At 57.0% G+C, this 24,469-nt stretch overlaps 1 protein-coding gene across 3 annotated transcripts in view; it reads right to left on the bottom strand.

Annotated features, from left to right (window-relative positions):
• The window catches only part of SMTNL2 (smoothelin like 2), a 25,964-nt gene extending 1,495 nt beyond the window's left edge, over positions 1-24,469 (bottom strand). Inside the window, exons 1-7 of one of the 3 annotated variants that reach the window (XM_023184717.2) lie at positions 24,352-24,469; positions 16,034-16,121; positions 14,932-15,174; positions 14,193-14,268; positions 12,804-12,986; positions 11,425-11,542; positions 11,039-11,190 (exon numbers count right to left, since the gene is read on the bottom strand). In XM_023184717.2, the coding sequence (XP_023040485.1) occupies positions 11,039-11,190; positions 11,425-11,542; positions 12,804-12,986; positions 14,193-14,268; positions 14,932-15,174; positions 16,034-16,088 (827 nt within the window). In that variant the 5' untranslated portion in view covers positions 16,089-16,121; positions 24,352-24,469. Of the gene's footprint in view, positions 1-11,038; positions 11,191-11,424; positions 11,543-12,803; positions 12,987-14,192; positions 14,269-14,931; positions 15,175-16,033; positions 16,122-23,454; positions 23,915-24,351 lie in introns of those variants that run through there. The other 2 variants (XM_023184716.2, XM_031934300.1) reach the window with 2 other exon arrangements.

Below are 24,469 nucleotides of genomic sequence, written 5' to 3'. Positions count from 1 at the left end.
TTTTTTTTTTTTTTTTTTTTTTTTTTTTTTTTTTTTTTTTTTTTGAGACAGAGTTTCACTCTTGTCGCCCAGGCTGTAGTGCAGTGGCACAATCTTGGCTCACTACAACCTCTGCCTCCTGGGTTCAAGTGATTCTCCTGCCTCAGCCTCCCGAGTAGCTGGGATTACAGGTGTTCGCCGCCATGCCTAGCTAATTTTGTTTTGTATTTTTAGTAGAGACAGGGTTTCACCATGTTGGCCAGGCTGGTCTTGAACTCGTGATCTCAGGTGATCCACCTGCCTCGGCCTCCCAAAGTGCTGGGATTACAGGCGTGAGCTACCACGCCCGGCCCAGCTGGTTTTTTAAAACTTGTTTTGTAGAAATGGGGTCTCACCCATCCTGGCTAACACAGTGAAACCCCGTCTCTACTAAAAAAAATACAAAAAAACTAGCCGGGCGAGGTGGCGAGCACCTGTAGTCCCAGGAGGCTGAGACAGGAAAATTGTGTGGACCCAGGAGGTGAAGGTATCGCCCCACTGCACTGCAGCCTGGGCGATGGAGTGACTCTGCCTCAAAAAAAAAAAAAAAAAAAAAAAGGTAAATATCAATAGTATATGTAACGCTGTTATTAAAACAAATGTAAAACTAATAAAGCAAAAAATAAATTTACCCATTTACTTCCTAAAAGTGCTTTTAGACATTTTTTTTTTTTACTGTGACCCACAGTAAGGAAGATATTTTTATCATGATTCAGCACATGCTTACATGTATGTGGAAATAAAGTTTCACAGAAATACTTCTTTACCACTACCTGTATTTTCTCAGTGATATTTCATGTTTATTCTCTCCCCTGCCCCTCCCCAACCCTACCTCTTTAAAATGCTGGTCATGGCCAGGCATGGTGGCTCACGCTTGTAATCCCAGCACGTTGGGAGGCCGAGGTGGGCAGGTCACCTGAGGTCAGGAGTTCGAGACCAGCCTGGCCAATATGGTGAAACCCTGTCTCTACTAAAAATACAAAAATTAGCCGGGCATGGTGGCAGGCACCTGTAATCCCAGCTACTTGGGAGGCTGAGGCAGGAGAATTGCTTGAACCCAGGAGGTGGAGGTTGCAGTGAGCCAAGATTGCCTCATTGCTCTCCAGCCTGGGGTACAAGAGTGAGACTTCATCTCGGAAAAAAAAAAAATGCTGGTCATGAAGCACTACATTGATTTTACAGTCTACTAATGAGTCATATCTGGCAGTTTAAAAGATTGCTTATCACACCGGTAATCCCAGCACTTTGGGAGGCTGGGGAGGGCGGATCACAAGGTCAAGAGATTGAGACCATCCTGGCCAACATAGCGAAACCCCGTCTCTACTAAAAACACAAAAAATTAGCCAGGTGTGGTGGGCGCCTATGGTCCCAGCTACTCAGGAGGCTGAGGTAGGAGAATCGCTTGAACCCGGGAGGCGGAGGTTGCAGTGAGCCAAGATCACACCATTGTACTCCAGCCTGGGAGACAGAACGAGGCTCCGTCTCAAAAAAAAAAAAAAAAAAATTGCTTAAAATAATTGCTGCCCCACCCCCAGCCCCCCAGGGCCCTCTGCCTCCTGCCCTGGGAAATACTGGTTTAACTTCTGGCTCACTGGTTTAGACTCGTGTGTACACTGTGGCCTTTCACTGGGGCTCAGAGGGAGGCTGAAGGCCTCGTGGACATGGGAGGAGGAACATCAACAGTCAAGACACATCTCCCTGCGCATCTCAGCACCGAGTCCTGAAATAACAACAGCCAGCCTCTGGAATGCCCAGCCCTGCGCCCCTGCCTCCTCTGACTCTGCTCACAGCAGGCCTGGGGTGCCTGGGCACCACATGGAGCCGGCCTGACATTATTAGGCAGAACCAAAAAGACAAAAACGATTGCACTTGGCCCGATGGTCAGTGCCCTTCTTTTAGCAGCTGTGTGTACTTTTGTAGTTCAGGGGGTCCCCAGTCTTTTGTGTGTTTTTTTTCCACCAATAAGCGCATGGCTGTCAGGGTTCAAATCCCAGCTCCATCTCTTCCGAGCTATTTATCTGTGGGCAACACACTTCATTTATCCAGGCCTCAGTTTCTCCAGCTATGAGTTATATCCACCTTGAAAGAGTGGTATGAAAATTATAAACCCATGCCAATCAGGTGGAACAGCAAAGGGCACGTCGAAAGAGCTAATAAACGTTAAAGATTAGGCCGGGCACAGTGGCTCATGCCTGTCATCCCAGCACTTTGGAAGACCGAGGCAGGAGGATCACTTGAGCCCAGGAGTTTCAGACCAGCCTGGACAACACAGCAAAATCCCGTCTCTATAAAAAAATTTTAAAAATTAGCCAGGCATGGTGGTGTGTACCTGTAGTCCCAGCTACTCGAAGCTGAGGTGAGAGGATCGCTTGAGGCCAGGAGGTGGAGGCTGCAGTGAGCCCAGATTGCACCACTGCACTCCAGCCTGGGTGAGAGCCAGACCCTGTCTCAAGAAAACCCAAACCAAAACAAACAAAAAAGTCAGAGATTATTCTTGTTTCCATTTTGAGGATCACGCCTCGCTTTAAGAAGCAGGGTGGGCCGGCTGTGGTGGCTCAAGCCTGTAATCCCAGCACTTTGGGAGGCCGAGACGGGTGGATCACGAGGTCAGGAGATCGAGACCATCCTGGCTAACACAGTGAAACCCCGTCTCTACTAAAAAATACAAAAAAACTAGCCGGGCGAGGTGGCGGGCGCCTGTAGTCCCAGCTACTCGGGAGACTGAGGCAGGAGAATGGTGTGAACCCGGGAGGCGGAGCTTGCAGTGAGCCGACATTCGGCTGCTGCACTCCAGCCTGGGCGACAGCACGAGACTCCGTCTCAAAAAAAAAAAAAAAAAAAAAAAAAGGGTGGATCACAGAGAAGAGGCCTGAATGTGAAATTGAAATAGTCAAGTTCAAACCCCGACTCCTCCAATTGCTTCACTGTTCTGTGCCCACTTTCTTAGCAGAAAATCGGAATACTGACCAGGCGCGGTGGCTCACGCCTGTAATCCCAGCACTTTGGGAGGCCGAGGTGGGTGGATCACCTGAGGCCAGGAGTTCCAACACGACAAAACCCTGTCTCTACTAAAAATACAAAATTAGCCAGGCGTGGTGGTGCACGCCTGAAATCCCAGCTACTTGGGAGACTGAGGCTGGAGAATCGCTTGAACTCAGGAGGTGGAGGTTTCAGTGAGCCGAGATTGTGCTACTGCACTCCAGCCTGGTGAAAGAGCCAGACTCCGTCTCAAAAAAAAAAAAAAAAAGAAAAGAAAAGAAAAAATGAGAATACCACCTCTGCTGTCCCTCCCAGTGGGCCTGTTGTGAGGCTGTGATTCCACAATGTGTCTTTATGCATCGTGTTCCCCAGAGAGCCCAGCCAGAGGGGAGACCCCAGTGAGGAGCAGGACTCCTCTGACCCATCCCAGTTTGGCACGACGCACTCAGCACTTTCTACCAGGACTCACGCGGCTGTGTGCTCCGGAGACAAAGACTGTAACGTTACCCGCAGACCCTGCTCTGCTGTGCTGGCTGGACGCCAGGCCTCCCATCAGAAACCAAATGTCAAGGCAAAATGGAGGCATCTGTCCTGGATCCCCTCCCCACCTCCTGCTTGGGGTTGTAGCAGGTGGCCTGTAAGTGAATCCAACAGGCTTTGTGGGGTGATGAGTGGGTTTGGTCTAACGAGCGGGCACCCTTTCTCCCTGGGACAGGCCAGGGCAGGGCTCGATGTCAGGGAAGTCGGCCCTCTGATGTGAGCAGGCATGTAAAGGTGCTTTGTCGACGATTAAGGATTGAAAATCTGAGTTCAGGCCGGGCACGGTGGCTCACGCCTATAATCCCAACATTTTAAGAGGCTGAGGTAGGCAGATCATTTGAGGTCAGGAGTTGGAGACCAGCCTGGCCAACATGGTGAAACCTCGTCTCTACTAAAAATACAAAAATTAGCTGGGCGTGGTGGCGCATGCCTGTAATCCCAGCCACTCGGGAGGCTGAGGCAGGAGAATCATTTGAACCCGGGAGGCAGAGATTGCATTGAGCCAAGATCATGCCGCTGCACTACAGCCTGGGCGACAGAGCAAGACTCCATCTCAAGGAAAGGAAAGGAAAGGAAAGGAAAGGGAGAAGGGAGAAGGGAGAAGGGAGAGAGAAGAGAGAAGAGGAAAAGAGAAGAGAAGAGAAAAGACAAAAGGAAAGAAAAGAAAAGAAAAAAGAAAAGATCTGAGTTCAGAGAGGCTGGGAACCTGAGTTCACCTTCCTGAGCCATCATTTCACATCTGGTGCCCTCCTTTCCACCTGCCACACAGCTGGGGCACCTCCACTCCCACACCTGCTACTTGGAGGATCCCAGGTGTGTGGGAACAGGCTCCGCACATGCCCAGGTTATCAGCACTGACAGCGGTGGCCACAGTGGTGGCCTTGGTGGTGCCACATGTGAAGCAGGGACAACATGAGGACTCTAGGACCTCCGCCCATCTAAACACCCCCGTCTGAAGCACCAGTCACCTCTATAAAGGCCCTGCCTCAGCTTGTTCATCTCGGGGTCCAGGGAAAGGGGACCCAATTTCCTCCAAGGACAGCTCAGAACCCTCTGCAGATGCTCTGACCACGAGAAAGTTCTCCTGACATTTCTTTTTTTTTTTTTTTTTTTTTGAGACGGAGTCTCACTCTGTCGCCCGGGCTGGAATGCAGTGGCCGGATCTCAGCTCACTGCAAGCTCCGCCTCCCGGGTTCACGCCATTCTCCTGCCTCAGCCTCCCCAGTAGCTGGGAATACAGGCGCCTGCCACCTCGCCCAGCTAGTTTTTTGTATTTTTTAGTAGAGACGGGGTTTCACAGTGTTAGCCAGGATGGTCTCAATCTCCTGACCTCATGATCTGCCCGTCTCGGCCTCCCAAAGTGCTGGGATTACAAGCTTGAGCCACCGTGCCCGGCAACATTTCTTATGCTATTTGTGCCTGTGTGTACTTTCTACCTACTGACCCCACAAGGCTATTTATTCTCAGTCTAATTTTTTCCTCCATGAAAGAACTCTTCGTATACCAGAGGAAAACCGTCCTTCCATGTCTCTTTATCTGAACTAAATAGCTCTGGTTTCTTAACTGTCCCCACAGAGGATACCTAGGACCCACCCCTCTGAACCAGGTCTTGCCACTCTCTAACCTACTTCATAGGAGGCCCTCAGAATTGCTGAGGTGTGGTCCACCCCCCGCAGAAGACAGCAAGCTGACCCCCTCTTCATTCTAGAGGCTGCATTTACCCTCTGATAATGACCCCTGGCCCCTGTCCTGGTGGCAAGTCTTCAAGTCCAGGGTGACAGTCAGGATGGGAGCGGATGCCATGCCCTGTGTCATCCTCCATTGTCCAGATCGCTGGCTTCCCCAGCAGGCAACCAAGGCACTGAGCCATGATCCATCTGTTCCCCACCGTTGTTATTTCTAAGTTGAGAACATAAGAGTGTAGGAGTTCCCAGGGGAGCAGGGAGGGGTCACAATACGCAGCACGCAACCACCATCTCCTGGTTCCCTCTTTTCTTCTCCACCTGCCACCTTTGCTCTGCACCCACTTCTTTTCCTGGGGAGCTCCAAATTCCCCCTCCCATAGGCAGAGAGCATTCTCTGTCTTTGAGGCACAGTTCACACCAGACCCTCAAGAGCACCTGCCTTCCACGGATCACCTGAGGTCACAAGTTCGTGACCAGCCTGGGCAACATGGCAAAACCCAGTCTCCACTAAAATACAAAAATTAGCTGGGCGCAGTGGCTCATGCCTATAATCCCAGCACTTTGGGAGGCCGAGGTGGGTGGATCACCTGAGGTCAGGAGTTTGAGACCAGCCTGACCAACATGGTGAAACTCCGTCTCTACTAGAAATAAAAAAAGAATTAGCCAGGCCTGTAATCCCAGCTACTTGGGAGGCTGAGGCAGGAAAATCGCTTGAATCCAGGAAGTGGAAGTTTCAGTGAGCTGAGATTACTCCATTGCTCTCTAGCCTGGGCAACAAGAGCGAAACTCCATCTCAAAAAAAAAAAAAAAAAAAAAAGCACCTGCCTTCCACCCCAGATTGTCCCTGCAAAGGGAGCACCCTCTCTCAGAGACACCGGTGCCGGCTTCAATGGCGCAGGTTCACCATACCGCATCCAAAATGCTCCTATGCGCATTTCCTTTGAGCATTGTGTCTGGCACTCAAAAAGGTTCCGATTTTAGAGCCTTTGGATTTTTTATAATTTGGGATGCTCAACCAGTAAGTATTATATAATGCAAATCTTCCAAAATCTAAAATCCAAAACACTTCTGGTCCCAGGCCATTTTGGATAAGGGATATTTGACCTGTGATGGCAAGATTCCTAGAAGCGGCAGACACAGGCTGGACAAAACTCGGGAGACAGGAGGAAAAGGAAGCGATGATCAGTGTTGACTTGTATAAAAAATATTTGAGTCTTCACATATTAGAGGTTCCAATTTCCTTTTAAATTAAAAAAAAAAAAACTCCTTTTGTAAAAACGATACAGGTTTGTTTTAAATGATTGAAACAAGCCAAGTGCGGTGGCTCATGCCTGTACTCCCAGCACTTCAGGAGGCTGAGACGGGAGGAGCACTTGAGGCCAGGACTTTGAGACCAGCCTGGCCAACATAGTGAAACCACGTCTCTAAAAAAAAAAACAAACACACACAAAAAAATAGCCAGATATGGGCGTGTGTGCCTGTAGTCCCAGCTACTTGGGAGGCTGAGGCAGGAGGATCACTTGAGCTTGGGAGTCTGAGGCCACAGTGAGCTGTGATTGCACCACTGTATTCCAGCCTGGGAGACAAAGGGTGACCCTGTGTCAATCAATCAATCAACCAATCAAACAAACAAAGTTCAAAGGAGAAAGTACAAATCACTTTAAATGCCATTCCATAGCAAGAACCACAGTTAACATGGACTGACTACATTTTTTTTTTTTTTGAAATGAGGTCTCACTCTCTTGCCCAGGCTGGAGTGCAGTGGCACCATCTGGGTTCACTGCAATCTCTGCCTTCTGGGCTCAAGCGATCCTCCCACTTCAGCCTCCCAAGTAGCTGGGACCACAGGTGCACACCACCACACCCAGCTATTTTTTTTTGGTATTTTCTATAAAGGTGAGGTCTTGCCACGTTGCCCAAGCTGGTCTCAAACTCCTAAGCTCAAGGAATCCACCCACCTTGGCCTCCCAAAGTGCTGGGATTGCGCCGTTGTGCCCGGCCAATCCCGACTACCATTTTTAAAGAGCCTTTGCTTGCGCCTCACATCAGTGGAGTGAGGAAAAGGCTGAAAGGGTTTTCTCCTACTCCTGTCTACTGTGAGCTTCAGCTACCACAAGGGCTGGCCTGTAAGGGAGCTGGAGGAGGGGTTTGCGGGTTATTTTTATTTTTTTAAGCCTGCTCTAAATGCAGACCAGGATGCCAGGACTGGGACTACTACCTCCTATCTGGTTTTAGACAGAGACACATGGGCACTACAAATAGCCTGGAAACCCCTTCTGCTCCAGCGTAACCCGAGAGCGGGACACATTCCCCGCAGGGCAAGCGGGAAGCCTGGGGCTGCACGTCCTGCACTCGGCCTCTGCAGAGGTGGAGAGGACGGGTGCAGAGGGGTCAGGCGCCCAGCCGACTCAGCCCGTTCCATAAAAGGGGCTGGTCCTCCCTCGTTTCAGACCCTGAACACCTGTCAGGCAAGGGAAGCTCGCTGTGCTGTCAACACCGCATCATTCACACAGATTAGGCCACCGGGAATCTCTGGGACCATAAACCATCAGGTGGGGGTTGGGGGAGGGCAGCACACACCACTTTTACTCCAAAGGTCCCTGGTGCATCCTCGTGCCTTTAAGGCACCTGCTCGTGGAAATGTTTCATTCCTCATGCAAGGTGAACCCGTGGTTTGGAGACCTGTGTCCTCCTTTCCTTTCCAGAATTTGTCAGACCCCAGGCTCTTCTCATCCCACCCTACCTGCCCCAGGCTGCCCTGTGGTCCTGCTGCCCGCACGACCCTGGGCGGCTTCCAGCAGCACGCGTGTCTGCTCAGCCTTTGCCGCAAACCTCAGGAACATCGCAAAACTGACAGCCTTTGCCGCAAACCTCAGGGATATCGGTGAGGACACTGACAGCCAGTATCCTCAGACAGGTGTCCCTGCACTTTCTCGCCAGCTCTTCTAACCAGCCTATTGTCCAAGAAAGGAGGCGATCAAAGCTGTTGTCCCCTGCAGAGGCCCCAGGCAGGCGAGCCAGTCTTGCCAGCCCTCTCCCCCTAGTACCTGGGAGATAATCTTATGGATGAGTCATGAGGGGAGGCCTCTTTCCAGGCTCTGAGCAAACTCCCCGCTCCCCGGTCCCCCGCACAGCAGGCCTGTGGTGGACGCCCCTCCCCACCCCGTCGAGTCAGCAGAAAAGCAATAACTCATCTCAGCGGCTTCATCAGGCCCATTCTCCCTGCCCCCTCCAGAGTCGAAGCAGGCTCAGGCCACCGGGAGGCGGGGCCCATGGTTTTACCCTGCTTGTGTGCTCCAGGAAGGCAGGAGGCAAAACCTGGACCAGCCTCTGCCGCTGCCTCCCCCTCACCCCACCAAGCTGGGAATAGAAGAAACATCTGGTTGGAGTCTAGAGGCTCCCTGAACTCAAACCTCGTGCTGGGGAAGCACAGCCTGGAATCCCTCTGGCCCTGGCTGCCAGGGGAGCTGTGTTCCCTGCAGGCTGGGGCACGGGGCCACCACCCCATGGCCTGGGGCGACCCTCTCTCTGCCACAGCCTAGTCCTGTCCAGGGCGGAGGGTGACCAAGGTGACCAGGGCATAAGCAGACACCACTGGACGTAGACAACAAAGAACCCTGCAAGACAGTGTGACCTCGCCGCTGGGGTGGGTGCTGGGGTGACCTCGCCGCTGGGGTGGGTGCTGGGGTGACCTCGCCGCTGGGGTGGGTGCTGGGGTATCCACCCCGATACCGCGACCCTGTGTCCTCTGACAGTCTGATTGACAGTTGCCACGTCTGGGCTTCGGGAGCTGGACCCCATCCTCAGGAGCTGCCCGCTCCCTGCACCACCCATTCCCCTTGGCTCCACCTCACCATCGTCTGGATCCAGTTGCACAACATGCGCGTCCAGGGCTGTTTCTGCAATTAGGATGACAGCTAACCCCAAGCAGCCAAGACAGAAAGGCTTTTAAAGTATACAAGGAGTTCTTGTGACCCCAGGGGGCTGAGTCCAAGTGCGTCATCCAAGGCAACATAACAGGGCTGACATCGATATTCCAAAAACTCAGGCTGAGGAGCTCAGAGCCAGTGTCGATTCTGCCGTCACAGAGAGAGTTGCTGCCCCAGAGAGGGGCGGCTGTCTCAGGTCAAAGCAAGGCTTACAATACACAAGACCCGCTGGCTCTGGTTGCTTCCCTGGCCAGGCCCAGGGGCTGGGGTGGTGGGCCGGGGCCGGGGCTGGGGCCGGGGTCAGGTGGTTGTTGGTTGGGCTGGGAAAGGAGTGAGGAAGGCAGGTGAGGCCTGGGATGAGGCTCCTTCAACTCAACAAGCCTGTGAAGACTCCTTTTTTTTTTTTAGAGATGGAGTGTCACTCTGCCACCCAGGCTGGAGTGCAGTGGCGCGATCTCGGCTCACCGCAACCTCCACCTCTTGGGTTCTAGCAATTCTCCTGCCTCAGCCTCCTGAGTAGCTGGGACTCCATGCGCCCGCCACCATGCCTGGCTAATTTTTTGTATTTTAGTAGAGACAGGGTTTCACCGTGTTGGCCAGGCTGGTCTCGAACTCCTGAGCTCAGGCGATCCACCCGCCGCAGGCTCCCAAAGTGCTAGGATTACAGGCGTGAGCCACTGCACCTGGTCAAGGACCACTCTTAAATGTGGGCACTGAGGACTCAGACCGGAAACAAATAGAGTCAGTTGCAGACCAGTGTGAGAGGCTGACTACACAAGGCACAAAGGCAGGGAAAGAGTAACAAGCTCGCCCTCCGGAAGACTCGGCTTTGGGGACGGCGTTACTTCTCTGCGTTTCAGAGAGCTTAGCATCCGGCAGCCCTGAACACCCCCCATCTGTGCCCTGCTCCCTGCCCTGGAGGCCAGGAAGAACCACAGAGACCGCTCCTGGTCCTCTGTCTTCAGATGGGGTTCAGTTACCAAGAGGCCCTGGCGTGACGCAGGAGGGGAATGAGGTTGGGACATTTATCCACAGCTCCCTCTCTGCCAGGTCGCAGGGAGCTGACTGCAACCATTTGCCCAAACCGCAGCTCTTATCAGACAATCCTCCCGACCCAGGCCACGGGCTGGTATCCGCTGCACTGCTGTTATCCCGAGGCTGCTGCATGGAGCCTGGCCCACGACCTCATTCCTGCCCACGCCTTTGTAAAGAGTCCCTTTGTTAAACTCTCCTCGCCTAGTTTTTGACTGTGCCCCTGTCCCTCGCTGGAGCCCTGGCAGACAGACCTGACTTTGCCAACTCTCCTGAGGCCCTCAGCCGAAAACCAAATTCCAAACTGGCTTTCCAGGTGCCTCCTGACCCCAGAGCCAACCCCAAGTCTTCACCCTAGGGGTGGGACCTAAGGAGCTAGGCATTTTCACAGTAAATGCTAGAACACCATTTAGGGAAGGAAAATCTTATTGGAAGCAAAAATCTCCTTGTAAGTGGCCCAGATCGTATCCAGTTTCTCGCTAACTGACAGCTGTGGCTCATGCAAGCAACAGCATCTCTCCATCAGTCCAGAGAGGACAGATTCAGAGCTCTGGGGGACCCTGTCCCAGTGCCCTTCATGCCTGCTCTGTGGCTGGTCTCCCAGAGTGCACCTCGGAAGCTGGGCACCCAGCAAAGAGGGCAGGTCCCCAGGAACAGAGTCCCCCTCCACCACTGAGTGCTGCGTGACTCTGGGAAAATCCCTCTCCAGGTCTCAGTCTTCCCATCTGCACAAGAGGTACACAGACCACATGGCCCCAGGCTCCTTCAGCTTTGCAGACAGCGGCCCCACATCCCACTTGCCCCCATGCCCCACCTGGGGAAGAAGCTGGGCTCAGGGACTGGGCTGGGACTCACTCAGCCATGGTGAAGGCCAGCTCAAAGTTCTTCTGCCGCTGCGTGGGGCTCAGGGAGTTGTAGTCGAAGGCGTCGGGGAAGAAGGAGTGTACCAGGGCGCAGAAGGCCATGCCATCGCTCCAGCTGGAGGAGAAGTTCTGCAGGTCCACGTGCTGCAACAGGGTGAGTGGGGTCAGTGCAGGGGCCTAGACACCGGATTCCTGGAGCTTCTCAGCACACGCCATGGGCAGCTAGGCACCCACTCGGAAGGCATAATTACTGTGGTTCCTACCCCTTAACCCCAACTTCAGCGGGTTCCTGCCCAGGAGGGAGAACAAGGACAATGGCAATGCTTGGTCAGGTCTTTGGCTGGGGGTCCCAGCAGCCGGAGGGGAACCAGGGCTCACCTGGTAGCCCAGTGTCTTGCTGCGGCACCACTCGAGCAGGATCTGCTTGATGCTGCTGGCGCTGGCCACACCGAAGCTCTGCGACCGCTTCAGCCTGGCCCGGGCCTCGCCTTTCCCCCTGTGGAGAGATGGCAGGCCTGCTGCGGGTGCCCTCCAGCTGCCATCTCCTTGTGTGGGTCTGGGGCAGGGAAGGCCATCCCTGCACCACCAGGGAGGATGCCCCCACCTGCTCTGCTCACCCAGGGGAGACGCTGGCAGCACACAGGCTCAGCTGTGCCCATGTCCACGGCACGGCCCCATATACCAGCGACACAGCCTCCTTTGATAGTATGTGGCAGGACCATCTACACCCCTACAGCCCCCTAGGTCCCGTTTATTCCCCACCCAGGAAGCAGGGGTCACTTGGGAATCCTGAGACAGAAGACCTTAGCCCACACGGCCCTAGGCCTCTTCCTTCTGCCTGGAACAACTTTCCCGGTTCCTTCCTCCCACCCCTCCTTCTGAGCCCCCCTCTTAATGGGGGGCCTCCTTCCCTGATGGTTCTTTCCTCGCCAGGAGGGATGATTTCCTCTTCTGGGCCTCAAGGACAGTCCCTAGTGGCCTAGACCAGGTTGTTTGGGGCGAGTGGGCACACGTCCTGGGTCGGTCTCCCTCACTAGAGTAGAGCAGGGACTGGCTGTTATCTTCATTATCCCACAAGGCCTGGGCCACACCTTGCACACAGCAGGCATCAGTACCATGCTTGGGCCACACCCTGCACACAGCAGGCATCAATACCACGCTTCGATCACACTCTGCGCACAGCAGGCATCAATACCATGCACTGACACAAGGACTGGCTGAATATGCAAAGGTGGGCTGGAGCCCGAGAATCTCTCAAGACCTGAGATCTCTCAAGACCTAGTAGCGGGCTGGAGGCCTCTTGGCCCCATGGCATCACCTTCAGTCCGCAGGCAAGACCAACCCCGCGCTGGGCCTCCCAGCTCTGGCCAGGAATCCCAGTTGCCACCCAGTCCCCGGTCATGCCCAGAAACTAAAGAAGCCACAACCCGTGGGGAACGTGGGTGCGAGGGCAGCCTGGGGGCACTAGCGACAGGACAGGGGGCCTCGGGAATGGAGGAGGAGAGAGGGGCTCTCACCAGGCCTTCCTGGCTCCCTGCCTCATAGCCATCTTCCCCCAACAACTGGGGCCCCCTGTCCCCCCAACCTGCCCTGTGGTCCAGCCCTAACTTTGTGCCTTGCCCAAGAGATCTTATCTTGGGCAACAGCGCCCTGGGGAACAGGACAGGGCTGAAAGTTGCTCTGCTGCACCCACTGCACCCCCGTCTGGGTCTGGGCACAGTGTGGGGGCCCGGCCTATCTGTGAGGGAGCATCGTACTTGCCCGCCGCTGTTTCCTGCTCCCACTTCTCAAATAATGCCTTCCGGGCCTGCGCCCCCGAGGTGCGGGGCAGCGTCTGCGACCTCACCAGCTCTCTGCGACGCTCCCCCTGCCGATGGACCTGAGTTGTGGCTGGCGGCTGCGGGGACACGGGCGACTGGGGTGGTGTCACCAGCGGTGGGCTGAGGAGAGAATCGCCGAGTTGGGACCTGGGCCCAGCAGCCATCACTAGCTCACCAGGCCCCCGGGTCTCCATCGCACTGAGTGTGGACAAGGCAGCCTGCACCGTGATGGGTGCTCAGAGAGGAGGCCCCCTTGCTCTGGTCCCAGCTGGTTTAGCAGGTTTTCTGAATTGTGCTGCCTGGAGGGCCTGGCCAATAGGCCCAACTCAGGAGAGACACTGGGCCCCGATCTGGACATAAATACCCCTCTGCAGGTGTCAGTGCCTGGGGAGGACAAGGAGACCCCCTCCACAGTCAGGAGGTGTGCTCAGAACCAGCCCCGGAGGGACCAGGCCTCCGGCCTCCACCACCATGAGAAAAGACCACCTTTGTTTTCCCTAGAACAGTTTGCCAGAAAGTCACAATTCTCCTTTTATTATTAAAGAAAAAAAAAAAAGCCAAGCCTGCTACCCTACCCCCACCCCCAATCACAGTCCCGCTGGCTGGGGCGGGAGGCCTGCCCTACAGGGAAGGCCCCGCTCACCTGCCCCTGCCCGCAGCCCGTGGGCAGCACGTTCCGAGGGACCCCAGCTGGCTGGGATAGAAGAAGACAAAGCCTGTCCTCCCCCTCCTGCCTCCTCCAATCTTTTTTTTTTTTTTTTTTTTTTTTTTTTTTGAGAGAGAGTCTTACTCCATTGCCCAGGCTGGAGTGCAGTGGCACTATCTCGGCTCACTGCAAGCTCCACCTCCCGGGTTCAAGTGATTCTCCTGCCTCAACCTCCCAAGTAGCTGGGATTACAGGCATAAGCCACCACGCCCAGCTAATTTTTGTATTTTTAGTGGAGATGGGGTTTTGCCATGTTGGCCAGGCTGGTCTTGAACTCTTGACCTCGGGTGATCTGCCCACCTCGGCCTCCCAAAGTGCTGGAATTATAGGTATGAGCCACCGCGCCCGACGCCTCCTCCAATCTTTTGACTGACTTGAAGGGTCCACAAAGAAACCAGCCTATGGCCCTATTTCTCCAAATGAAGCTCTCCACCGAGGCCCACTGCCTCACTCCCCCTGCTCAGACCTTACCCCCAACCCTGCCGCCCAGTGCTCCAGAGATGCAGCCCTGAGCCTTCCGTGGTTACGCCAACCCCCGGGCTGACCCTGGGCAGCCTGTGTCCAAAGCAGAGAAGACACCTGGGCGCAGCAACCCCACAGGAACACGGGCCCTGGCTCACCTGTTGCTGTGTTTGCTTGCTGTCACTGCCCCGTAGCCAGAGCTCGACACAGACCGCGTGAAGGAGGAATTATTCTCTGCGGAACAGAGAGAGGGAGAGAAGTAACTAAACCCTAGCCCCAGGCAGGGCGCGCCACAGCCTCCCTTCCTCTGATCCGGCTCTGCCTCTTTTTCCCGGCATCATTGCAAGGATGAGCTAACCCTCTGGGCTAAGCCGGCCCTGCCCCAGCAGACAGTGGAGGAGAAAGGAGGATGGGCACACGCAGCAACAACATCAAAGAGGTCTTGTCAACTGTCCTGCTCTTGAGAGCACAGAGCCCAGGGCCCGTGCCGTGTATCCAGCGAACACTGCTCCCAAACCCTCCCTGTAGAGGCCCACACGGCTTCCCCCAGGACATGCCATGGAGGCCTGGCCACAGGACCAAGTCAGGCCTGGGGCCTTGAGGGAGGGAGGGGACGGTGCCCAACGTGCAGGGCAAGAGGCCACCTTCCAACTGTGGCCTCCACCTGTAATAAACGCCATGGTTGCCCCACCAGGGGATAACACTATTTCACAGCCTCTCTGGGTAGGAGCCCAGGAGGATGGGCTAAAGGAAGGGGCAGACATGGCAGGCAGAGGCAGGGCTGGGCTTGGCTCCTCATTTTCCAAGTCACCCACTGACTCCCCCTCCCTAGCCCCGGCCCTCCCTCTCCCATCCCAAGGGGAGGTCTGCCCCAAGGCCACGCTGTCCTGCTCATACCGCCAGGACTGGGAGTCCAGGGCGTGGTGGCCTCACTGGGGCTTGGGTTGAGGCCTCCCAGGGTGGCAGCAGACGTAGGTGACGGAGCCGCTGCTGAAGTCTCCCCAGAGAACCTGTCGGAGACTCGGGTGACAGCCGTGACTGGCTGGTGGGGCAGCCGCAAGGAGAGGCTCACAGGGCGAGGCCTGGGGGGATCTGGTGCCGAGAAGGTTTGGGCGACCTCGGGGGATCCGTCGCCTGGACCTGTGACATGGGACCAGTATGGGTGGGTGGTCAGCCGTGGCAGCCACGGAGTTCTGAGACCTCCCAGAAAGGCTCTAGCCTCCCTGGACCCTCCTCCCACCTCCTGCAGGAAGGACTCCCTGACTGCTCCAGCCTCCCTGACCTCCCGTTCCAGGGATATCTTACTGCTCCAACCAGAGTTGATTTTTCCCAGCTTCCCCTCATGGCCGGCTTAATAAATACTAGTTGGCTCATCAGACCACTCTCTACCCTACTCAGTGCTTAGAAAAGTTCCTCAGCCTCGGCCGGGCGCGGTGGCTCAAGCCTGTAATCCCAGCACTTTGGGAGGCCAAGACGGGTGGATCACAAGGTGGGAGATCGAGACCATCCTGGCTAACACGGTGAAACCCCATCTCTACTAAAAAATACAAAAATCTAGCCGGGCGAGGTGGCGGGCGCCTGTAGTCCCAGCTACTCGGGAGGCTGAGGCAGGAGAATGGTGTAAACCCGGGAGGCGGAGCTTGCAGTGAGCCGAGATCCCGCCACCGCACTCCAGCCTGGGCGACAGAGCGAGACTCCGTCTCAGAAAAAAAAAAAGAAAAGAAAAGAAAAGAAAAGTTCCTCACAGCCTCTACTTGCTTTCCTGGAGACACGGGAGAGCGCTCTACCTCCTGAGATCTCCCAACTTCCCTCTGTGTGTCACAAGTTCTACTGAATGACACTGCTCTCCCGGCAGCCTCTCTCCCTGCTGGGGTTCAGGATATAATCCGCCCCAACTCAGGCCAAGGGCTGGCCTGGCACAGAAGATACCTGACCAGGGTCTTACTTAACCCCCAAACGTACCCAGCCACCCCTCCTCTGCCCACAGCCCCACCCCTACCTGCCCCCGGCTGGTGCCCATTTTCCATGATGCACGAGCTTGAGGTCTTTCTCATCTCCCACTCGCTGGCCTCGTCATGATCCAAACTCTACAGAGACACAAGCATCACCGAGAGCCCATCAGCTAGGGCCAGCTGCCCACCCCCAGACCCCCTCCTGTTCTGGCAAAACACCAATCATGTTGAGAGAAAACAGTCCCCAGGGAGCAAATGATGGGCCAAGCCACACAGCAAAAGCTGGGATGGCCCCACTCTAACTGCCGAGCCCCTGAGACCCCGGGAGGGAAACGTCTCCACCGGGCTCCTCCCAGAGTCCCAGAAAGCTGAGGACAGAAGTCAAGATTCAGGGTTCCAATGACGTTAGGCCACCTCACCCTTTCCCCCAGGCTGGCCCAGATGGTGGGGTCAGGAGTGCCTGGCCCCCCGCCCCTCTCGGCTGGGCCAGGCCAGCCTGGTTGCCCATGCAGGGGCAGCAGGAACCAGTGGCACCAGGTCCTGGGCCAACAATGCGCCACAGAGCCCCGATCACACTGAGGCCTTTGCCTGGGAGGCAGGGACACAAGATTCACCCGGCTGTGCAGAGTGCAAAGGCCTGACCAGCTCCGTGCGACTCATCCATCCCAGCTGGGCGGTAGTAGTGGGTGGGGCAGGTAGAGGCAGACAAGACAGCCAAGGCCAAGAGCCACTGGGGAGCCTGGGATCCAGGCTGTGCTGCCACCCACCCATGTGACCTGGGCCACATCAGTTCCCCTCGGGGTCTCAGTTTCCCTGTTTGAGAAACGGGAGCAGGCCAGGCAAGTGCCACGTGACATCTACCAAACATCCAGCCCTTTTTCTGGGCACACCGCTTAGAGCAACTCTCCTCCCGGGTAGGTGCTGCCAGAGCCATTTGACAGATAAATGGCCAGAGCCATTTGACAGTCCACCCTCTGAGGACTCCAAGAGGGCATATGCCCTGGCCAAACTGATACAGCAAAAAACAGCTGGACGTGTGGCCAGGGGAGAAGTCCTCAACCTTGGTCCTGCCCTCCTCCCAGTGAGGGCGTGTGAAGAGCTGAGAGCGTCTGTGGGGCTGGTGGGGGCACCACCATGAGCCCAGGACGAGTGGCTTGAGAGGTCGGCTGTGCCTCTCCCAGATGCCTCCTGGTCTACAGGTTCCCAGGCAATAATGATGCATCCCTGGACCCAGATGGCTCAGCTCCCTTTGCAACCAATGCGGGAGGTGCCACCCTGCAAGGGGGAATCAGTCTGGTAGGGGAGCCAGGCTGGTGAACACAGGGGGCCGTGCCAGGATAAGGATGCCTCACGCAGGGTTCATCTGACCCAGTGGGGCAAGGAGGGCTTCTCAGAGGCAGGGGTGCCTGAGCCACATCCAGAGTGAGCCCAGTGGATAAGCAAGGGAGGGCATGGCCAGCAGAGTGATTAGTGTCTGCTTTTGCAGAGAGACATCGAAAGCACAGGTATCCTGATCACACCCGTCCAGGACTCAGGCAGATGGAGAAGTGCCATGCCCCCAAGCTGCCTGCCCTGGGTACTTGGCGCCTTAGACAAGAAGGAGCGCAAGGTCCTCAGCTCTGTGTTTCAGGAGCACCCTTTAGGGGATGCCAGAGAGTGGAGACCAGACGGCAAGACACTTCACCAGTCCTGGGCAGGAACCCGGGGAAGGGAGATGGGGCACTGGGAGGGCCACAGGCAAGAAGGACTCAGAGCTTTGGGGGAAAAGGGATCCGGCTGGGAGACTGGGTGGACGTGGAAGAGGAAGGGTGCCAAGCCTCTCCCAGGTCCAGGCGTGGTGGGTCAGGGCAGGGTTAGGGGGTAAATGAGGGTTTCGGTTGGGACATGTTTAGTGCCTGGGGCACCTGGAGCATCAGGGAGCTGAGGAGGTAGCTGGATTTTTGAGTCTGGAGTTTAAGAGAAAAGAAGGATGAGCATAGAAAAACAGGAATCAGGGCATCCACTGGGCTCTTGGAAGCCCAGCAGAGGAAGAGCAGCTTGGGGCCCCTGGGATGAGGCCCCCACATTTCAGGAAGCAAAAGAGCAGTCTGTGGAGGATGAGGAGCAGCCGGACAGGTAGGAGGAGCCCCTGAAGAATGGTGAGAAAACCAAGGCCAGGAAGGAAGGGAATCAAGAAGCCAGCCACTGGCCAGGCGCGGCGGCTCACGCCTGGAATCCCAGCACTTTGGGAGGCTGAGGTGGGTGGATCACCTGAGGTCACGAGTTCAAGACCAGCCTGACCAAAGTGGTGAAACCCCATCTCTACTAAAAATACAAAAATCAGCTGGGCATGGTGGTGGGTGCCTGTAGTCCCAGCTACTAGGGAGGTTGAAGCATGAGAATCGCTTAAACCCAGGAGATGGAGGTTGCAGTGAGCCAAGATTGCACCACTGCACTCCAGCCTGGGCAACAGAGGGAGACTCTGGCTCAAAAAACAAAAAAAAGCCAGGTGCATCCAAAGGCAACCTGGGGTCGAGGAAAAGGTGAAGAGGAAATCCAACCAGGCATCCATTGGGTTCAGCAAAAGAAGAGGTCATGGGTGATCAGAAGCATGGGGCGGGGGACAGAGGGGCAGGGGACAGGAGATGGCCTAGGGGAGAGGTCCCAGGGAAATGAAGACAGCACAGTAACTTTAGCCCTGAGCGGAGCCGGGGGAAGGGGTCTGAGGGGTTTTTCCAGAAGGAAGAGGCAAGACCACATTTATAGACTGAGAAAGGGGAGGGGACCGTCTGCAGGGTGGGGTCACTGGGGAGCTCAGAGCAGACAGGACCCAGAGCCTGGGAAGAGCCAGCCTTGGAGAGGAGGTGACCCCTCAGCTCTTGATTCAAGAGTGGGAGGAGGAGAGCCCAGGCCCGTTCTCAGGAACACAAGAAAAGCACGGGGTGTCGCCCAGCACGCAGGGCAGAGTGGGTGCCCCTAGAGCCACGCTGTGGCCGCTGTGGCCGTGTGGACCGTGTCGGCAGGCAGAGGAGAACCAGCCAGTCCAACTGGAACCCCGGCCCCCAAAGTCACCAGGCTCTGGGGTCCCCATGCTCCCCCACCCACCCTGCTCCCGTCTGACAGGTTCCACAGGTCCAGGCAGGGCCCTGAGGGGGAAAGACTGAGGGTGAAACTATTTTCCCAGGAAATATGTATCTCTATGGGGGGGGGCCCTCCAGAGATGCCTGCCCCTGCACGTTGCAGCCCCCTCAACAACTCCACGATGCCCCAGGGGACCAGGCGCTATACCAGATCGGGAAGTAATTTCTCTGCTGGTTAGATCCCCGCTAAAGGTTCTCCGGCAAAGGGAGGAGGGAAAGTGGCTGGGCTAATGCGGGCTGGGGTGTGGGGCTGAGCCCGGACTCCCAAGCTCCCCTGCCCCGAGACTCGAAGCATTCCTCACCTGGGGAGAGGGCTCTGGCTGTGCCTTAGGTCAAGGGGCAAGGGGCTATTCTGAGACCACCCTCCAGCCCGTCATCACACAGACGGGGAAAGCAAGCCAAGGCGAGGCGGGGCGGTGGGGGGAGCCCCTAAACCCACACCATGGCTAAAGGTAGTGGCAGAGCCAAAGTATGGGGCTCAGGTCTCCTAACCCAATCCAGGGCTCTGTCCACAAAGCACTCTGGCCTTCTAGGGGCCAGAGAGGACAACTCAGGGCAAAATTGTCTTCTAGGACCTGGGTCAGTACCAGCCCCGGCCCCGCGGGATCTGTCTTAGCCAATGAGGGTGAGGAAAAGTCGGGGGACTGGGGTCACCCCCCGGGGGACCTTCACAGAACTCAGAGCTCTTCAACCAAAGGGCTGGGCTGGAACGAGCTGTTCCTGCAGAGTCCCCAGTGGGCTACTGCTGTCCTTTGGTGGGGGCAGCCTGCCGCGGTCCTGCGGAAGGAAACCAGGGAGGGGCCTCCATACGCTGGGACCGGGGTAGAAATCACTGGACAGCCCTGAGGCTGGGGACAAGTCCTGTTGAGCTGGCCTGGTACCTCCCCCAAGATTCCGCACCTCGGCTTTGTTTTGAGAAGGGGGAGGTCCCCCGTGAGGAAGCCCAGGCCTGGGAGACTTATGGGAAAGGCAGAAGGGTGATGAGCTAAGTCTGATTTCAGGGACCTTCTAATTGGAAAAGCTTTTAGACATTTTTGTGGGGGAAGGAAGACTATTTCAGAACTTCTGGGGGCTGCCTGACCTGCACGGGCCCATCCATGGGGACGAGGCTCACACAGGACCAGAGCCCCATCCTGACACAATTCACACTGCTGACCCGGCCCTCCTCCACTCACGCCACCGTTTGAAAGGACTTGATTCAAACTTCTCCCTAAAGCATTTACCCCTCTTATCGCACAGTGTGTCTGGGAAAGGAAGGCAGATAAGGCGAGTCTGGTTTCTTTCATGGTCGGGCCTCTGACACGGGGCTCCTGGCAGCTGTTCCTGGGGCCTCCGCTGCCTCGGGCACGGGGACCCAGTGGCTCCAGCTCAGCTGAGGATGACATTTCCAGGCCACAACTCTGGCCCAACCTGCTGGGGCCTGGGCCTGGCCTCAGGCTGCCACCATCCACCCCAGGCCCCAAGCTGACTCCCGGCTCCCTGCTCCTAGCCGGACAGGATTACTTGATCAAGCCTTCCTACACTGAGTTCAGGGCACATTTATGTACTGGAGACAATCTACCTCCAATCCTTCAGTCCCCAGTTTGAAAGCAACTCAGTCTCTAAATGCCATCATTTGTTACAGAGGAATGGCATGACTCCAACCTCTACAATGCCAGGTAGTGCAGCCATCCCTGGCTCATGTGGATGGGATGAGACTGCCCCACCCAGACCCCCACTACACAGACACAAAGTCTGAGAGGTCAGACACCCAGCAGCCTGGCGTGCAGCTGTGACTCTGTGTCCGTGGTCCACACTCCAGTCTCACCCTGAGCCCTGGCTCCTTATGTGTGACCAACCTCTTGATCATGTAGTGTTGGTCACAGCACACGAGGTAGAGCATGTGGATGGCTCCACGCAGTCCCTCCTCTCAATGCCGGACACTGGCCTGGAGGCTGTGACAATGCTTCCGAGATGGAAGACAGCAAGCGAGATGGGGATTGGTGCTTCTGGGGTCAGCCCGGTGGCATCTGCCTCAGGCCCTGGGAGCCAGGGCTCAAGGGGTGCAGAGCCTCTAACCCAACTGGCGACTGCACCCATGCTCCACCCACAGTGCTCAGCTACCCTTGCTGCTCATGCTCCTGGGCGCCTGGGTCTCCATCCTCACTCCCCAACAGGCTGATGCGTCCTCGCTGACCTCAGCCTCTTCTTCAAGGAGGGCTCCCTCTCCGGTTTGCTGAGAGTGGGCTCTCAGGTCCTCCTCACTCCCTGGCAGTTCCGTGGTCTGGTTTTTATTTCCTTCAGACTCTTTGCCTCTGCCCAGAGAGCTCCCTAATCTCCAGGCTTGCTCGCTCTCTGGGGCACCAGATCCATGAATCCATCTGCTCTGTGACAGCTTCACCTGGAGTTCCCATAGTCCCCTCACGTTCAGCACGACCTGGGTGGAACCCAGCATGTCCACCCAGATCAGTGAGCCAGCAGTCCCCCAAGTCAGGACCCCCCTCTGAGACTACCCCATCTGCTCATTCCCCCTCCGAAACCCTGTCCAAGGCAGCCCCGCTACACACCACGGCCATGGCCCAGCTCAGACCCTTGCTTTCTCCTTGGACCATCGCAAGTTACCCATCTTCAGCCACCATCACAATTAAGTTACCTACCCATCTTCAGCCACCCTCCACCTTCCATCTGCCCCTAAGAAGCCTTGCCAGACTCAAAGAAGACTCTCATCCCGAGCTTCGCCCACCAATCCCTGGCCAAGAGGACTAGCTCGGTGCTAGTGAACAATGGCTAATCTCCATTGACAAAAATCACGACTAGAGAGAATCCTCTCTCTCTCTCTCTGTGTGTGTGTGTATGCACATATACACACACACATCTACATGTATATGTGATTCTCACATTATAATGTTTTTAAATTTGGACAGCTGCTCCTATGAGCAGACAAACAGCAAATACATGTTCAAATAAAACCTCAAAAACAACCGATGACACAGTTGATGAGGCACGTGTGAGTTCACACTGGTGATTTTAGACCATGGTCATGTAGAGTGTCATGTTCATAAGACAGACTTAAGTGTATCCACATTTCCAGACACTTCACACGAGCACTGGGACGCTCCCGGGTTCTGCCACCAGGGCATGTTTAAGAACTTCTTACAGGCTGGACAAAGCCCAGCTCCTCTGCCCAGCACACTGAGGGCATTTGCCACTGTCCACTCCACTCGCATACCTCGAGGCTGCACGCTCACCAGTGAGTACTTTCGCCTTTCTGAGGCTTTGTACATAGCCGCCACCCCATCCCCATCTGCACCAGTAGCAGCAAGCCCCAGACCCCCAGCACAAAGCCTTGCTGGCATACCCACTGAGAGGGGACTAACTACTGTGTTTGGAGCAAAACATCTCTGGCTGCCCAAACTTGGTATGGGACCATCTCCCAGCCTAGATGGGACCTCCAGGGGGAAGACCCAAACTGATACTCTCCTCCAGGCCCACTGAGGTCCAGCCCAGCCCACAGCAGGAAATCTGAGTGCTCCACGGATTGCACCAAGGAGGGAGCAGGTGCAGGCTACACAGCCGCAGATCCTGGGAACCCAATCCCAGAGCACATGTCTGATCAGGATGGAAAATCTCACCCAAGGGCCACTGCACACACCATGGAAACATTCTAACCGCTCTGGGTGGCCCGTGCGCAAGGTAGTGACTGGTCCACGTCAGCCTCCGCCCCATCCCCACTTGGTGTGGGCCTCTGGCTAGTCACTGACCCCAGGAATCTAGCACGGCTCAAGGCTGGTTTCCACCTCTCTCGCTTACGGTAAGGGATTTGCCCCCTGCGATGCAGAGTTCCCAAACACCGCTGCTGATCGCGTCCCCCTCGGCTCCCCTCCCCACCCATCCAGGGGCCTGAGTTCTCAATCTGGGTTAATCAATAACCGCAGCCGTCAGGCCTCAGTGAAGCGGCAACGCAGGGGAGCGGGAGCGGGAGTGAATGGAGGGTGGGGGCAGGCAGGGGTGTTGACCATTCCAACACGCCCCGCGTGGCCCCAGGCAGTGCCGAACAGTCAGGGGCCGGACTTCGGAGCCCAAGCCCTTGGTGTCATGGGACAGAGGAGAGAGGGAGACAGGACTCTGAGCAGAGTCTGGCTCTAAAAAAGGGAGGGGGACCAAGACAGGGGCAGCTGACAGGCTAAGCGGTCCTCCCCCCGCCCTCTCCAACTCCGGAGGGCCGGCAGGACCCCATCACCTAGTCCGCGCGGCCAGTAAAGGACCCAACCCCGCAGACGCGGACGGACGCAGGCAGTCGGGGCGAAGGGGCGGCACCCGGCTCGGAGCCCCACTCGCTGGCGCTAGGGCACGCGCTCCCCCGGGCTCACCTGGCCGCGGCCGGACAGTGAGAAGGTGGCGTGGCTGGCGAAGCGTGCGCTGCCCAGGCGGGGCGCGCGGTCGGGAACCCCGGGCGCGGGCGGGGGGCTGGGCGTGCAGGGAGTGCCGGGCGCCGGGGACATCCCGCTGGCCAAGCCCAGCGCATCCACCTGGCGCGTCAGGCGCTCGAGCTGCGCCTGCAGCCGCTGGTTGTCCCGCTGCAGGTCGGCCACCGTGCGCGCCAGGGGCCCGGCCAGGCGCACCGCCTCTGCCACCCGCCGCTCCACGCCGCGCTGCAGCCCCTGCATGTCCTCGTGCAGCGCGCGCACCGCTCCCTCCAGCGCCGCCTCGTAGCGGCCCAGCGCCTCGCGCACAGTGCGCGCCTCCTGGGCGTCGGGGGCCGGCTCCATGGCCCAGAGGAGCGCGCGGGTCGAGAGCAGGCCGGGCGGGGAGAGGATCAGCCTGATGGCCGCGACTGGCCGTCCGCTGCTGGCTTCGCCCGTGGGGCGGCTGGGGAGGCGGGCGCGGGGCGGGGCCTCGGGGGCGGGGCCGGGGCTGACTCGGGCACACCCCCCAGCCCTGGAGACCCGCAGGACGGTGCGGAGGGAGAGCTCGCCCAGCCTCTCCTCTCCCCGGCTCCTGACTGAGCCCTGTGACCCCGCAGGAGCGGCGTGCGGCCTGCGGGAGGGGCGGCGGGCCCACCCGAAGAAGGCTTTGGTCCCGCGTGGACCCGGGAGAGCACACCCGGGCTGACGCGTTTGCTCGTAGCTGTCACCCGCAAGGCCTAGATTCTGCCGGGAGCTAAGATTCCCGCTGCTGGGGACACCTACAGCTTCCAGAGCTGCCGCCCTCCCCCGCGGGGCCCTCCCTACGCAGCGGGCAAGGCTCTCTCGCAGGCACACGCTCACCTGTGGGACATTCGCCTGGAATTTCTTGCACCTGTTCTAAGACCTCAGGGAGGAGACAGGTGGTGAGGTCTCCCCCTCCCCCCTCAACCCCCCCTCGACTCTGCAACTATGCGCTCTC

The sequence above is a fragment of the Piliocolobus tephrosceles genome, chromosome 16 (assembly GCF_002776525.5).
Source record: "Piliocolobus tephrosceles isolate RC106 chromosome 16, ASM277652v3, whole genome shotgun sequence".
In the NCBI taxonomy this organism is placed as follows: Eukaryota; Metazoa; Chordata; class Mammalia; order Primates; family Cercopithecidae; genus Piliocolobus; species Piliocolobus tephrosceles.
The sequence above is the reverse complement of the archived record's forward strand: the minus strand, read 5'-3'. Positions and strand labels throughout refer to the sequence as shown.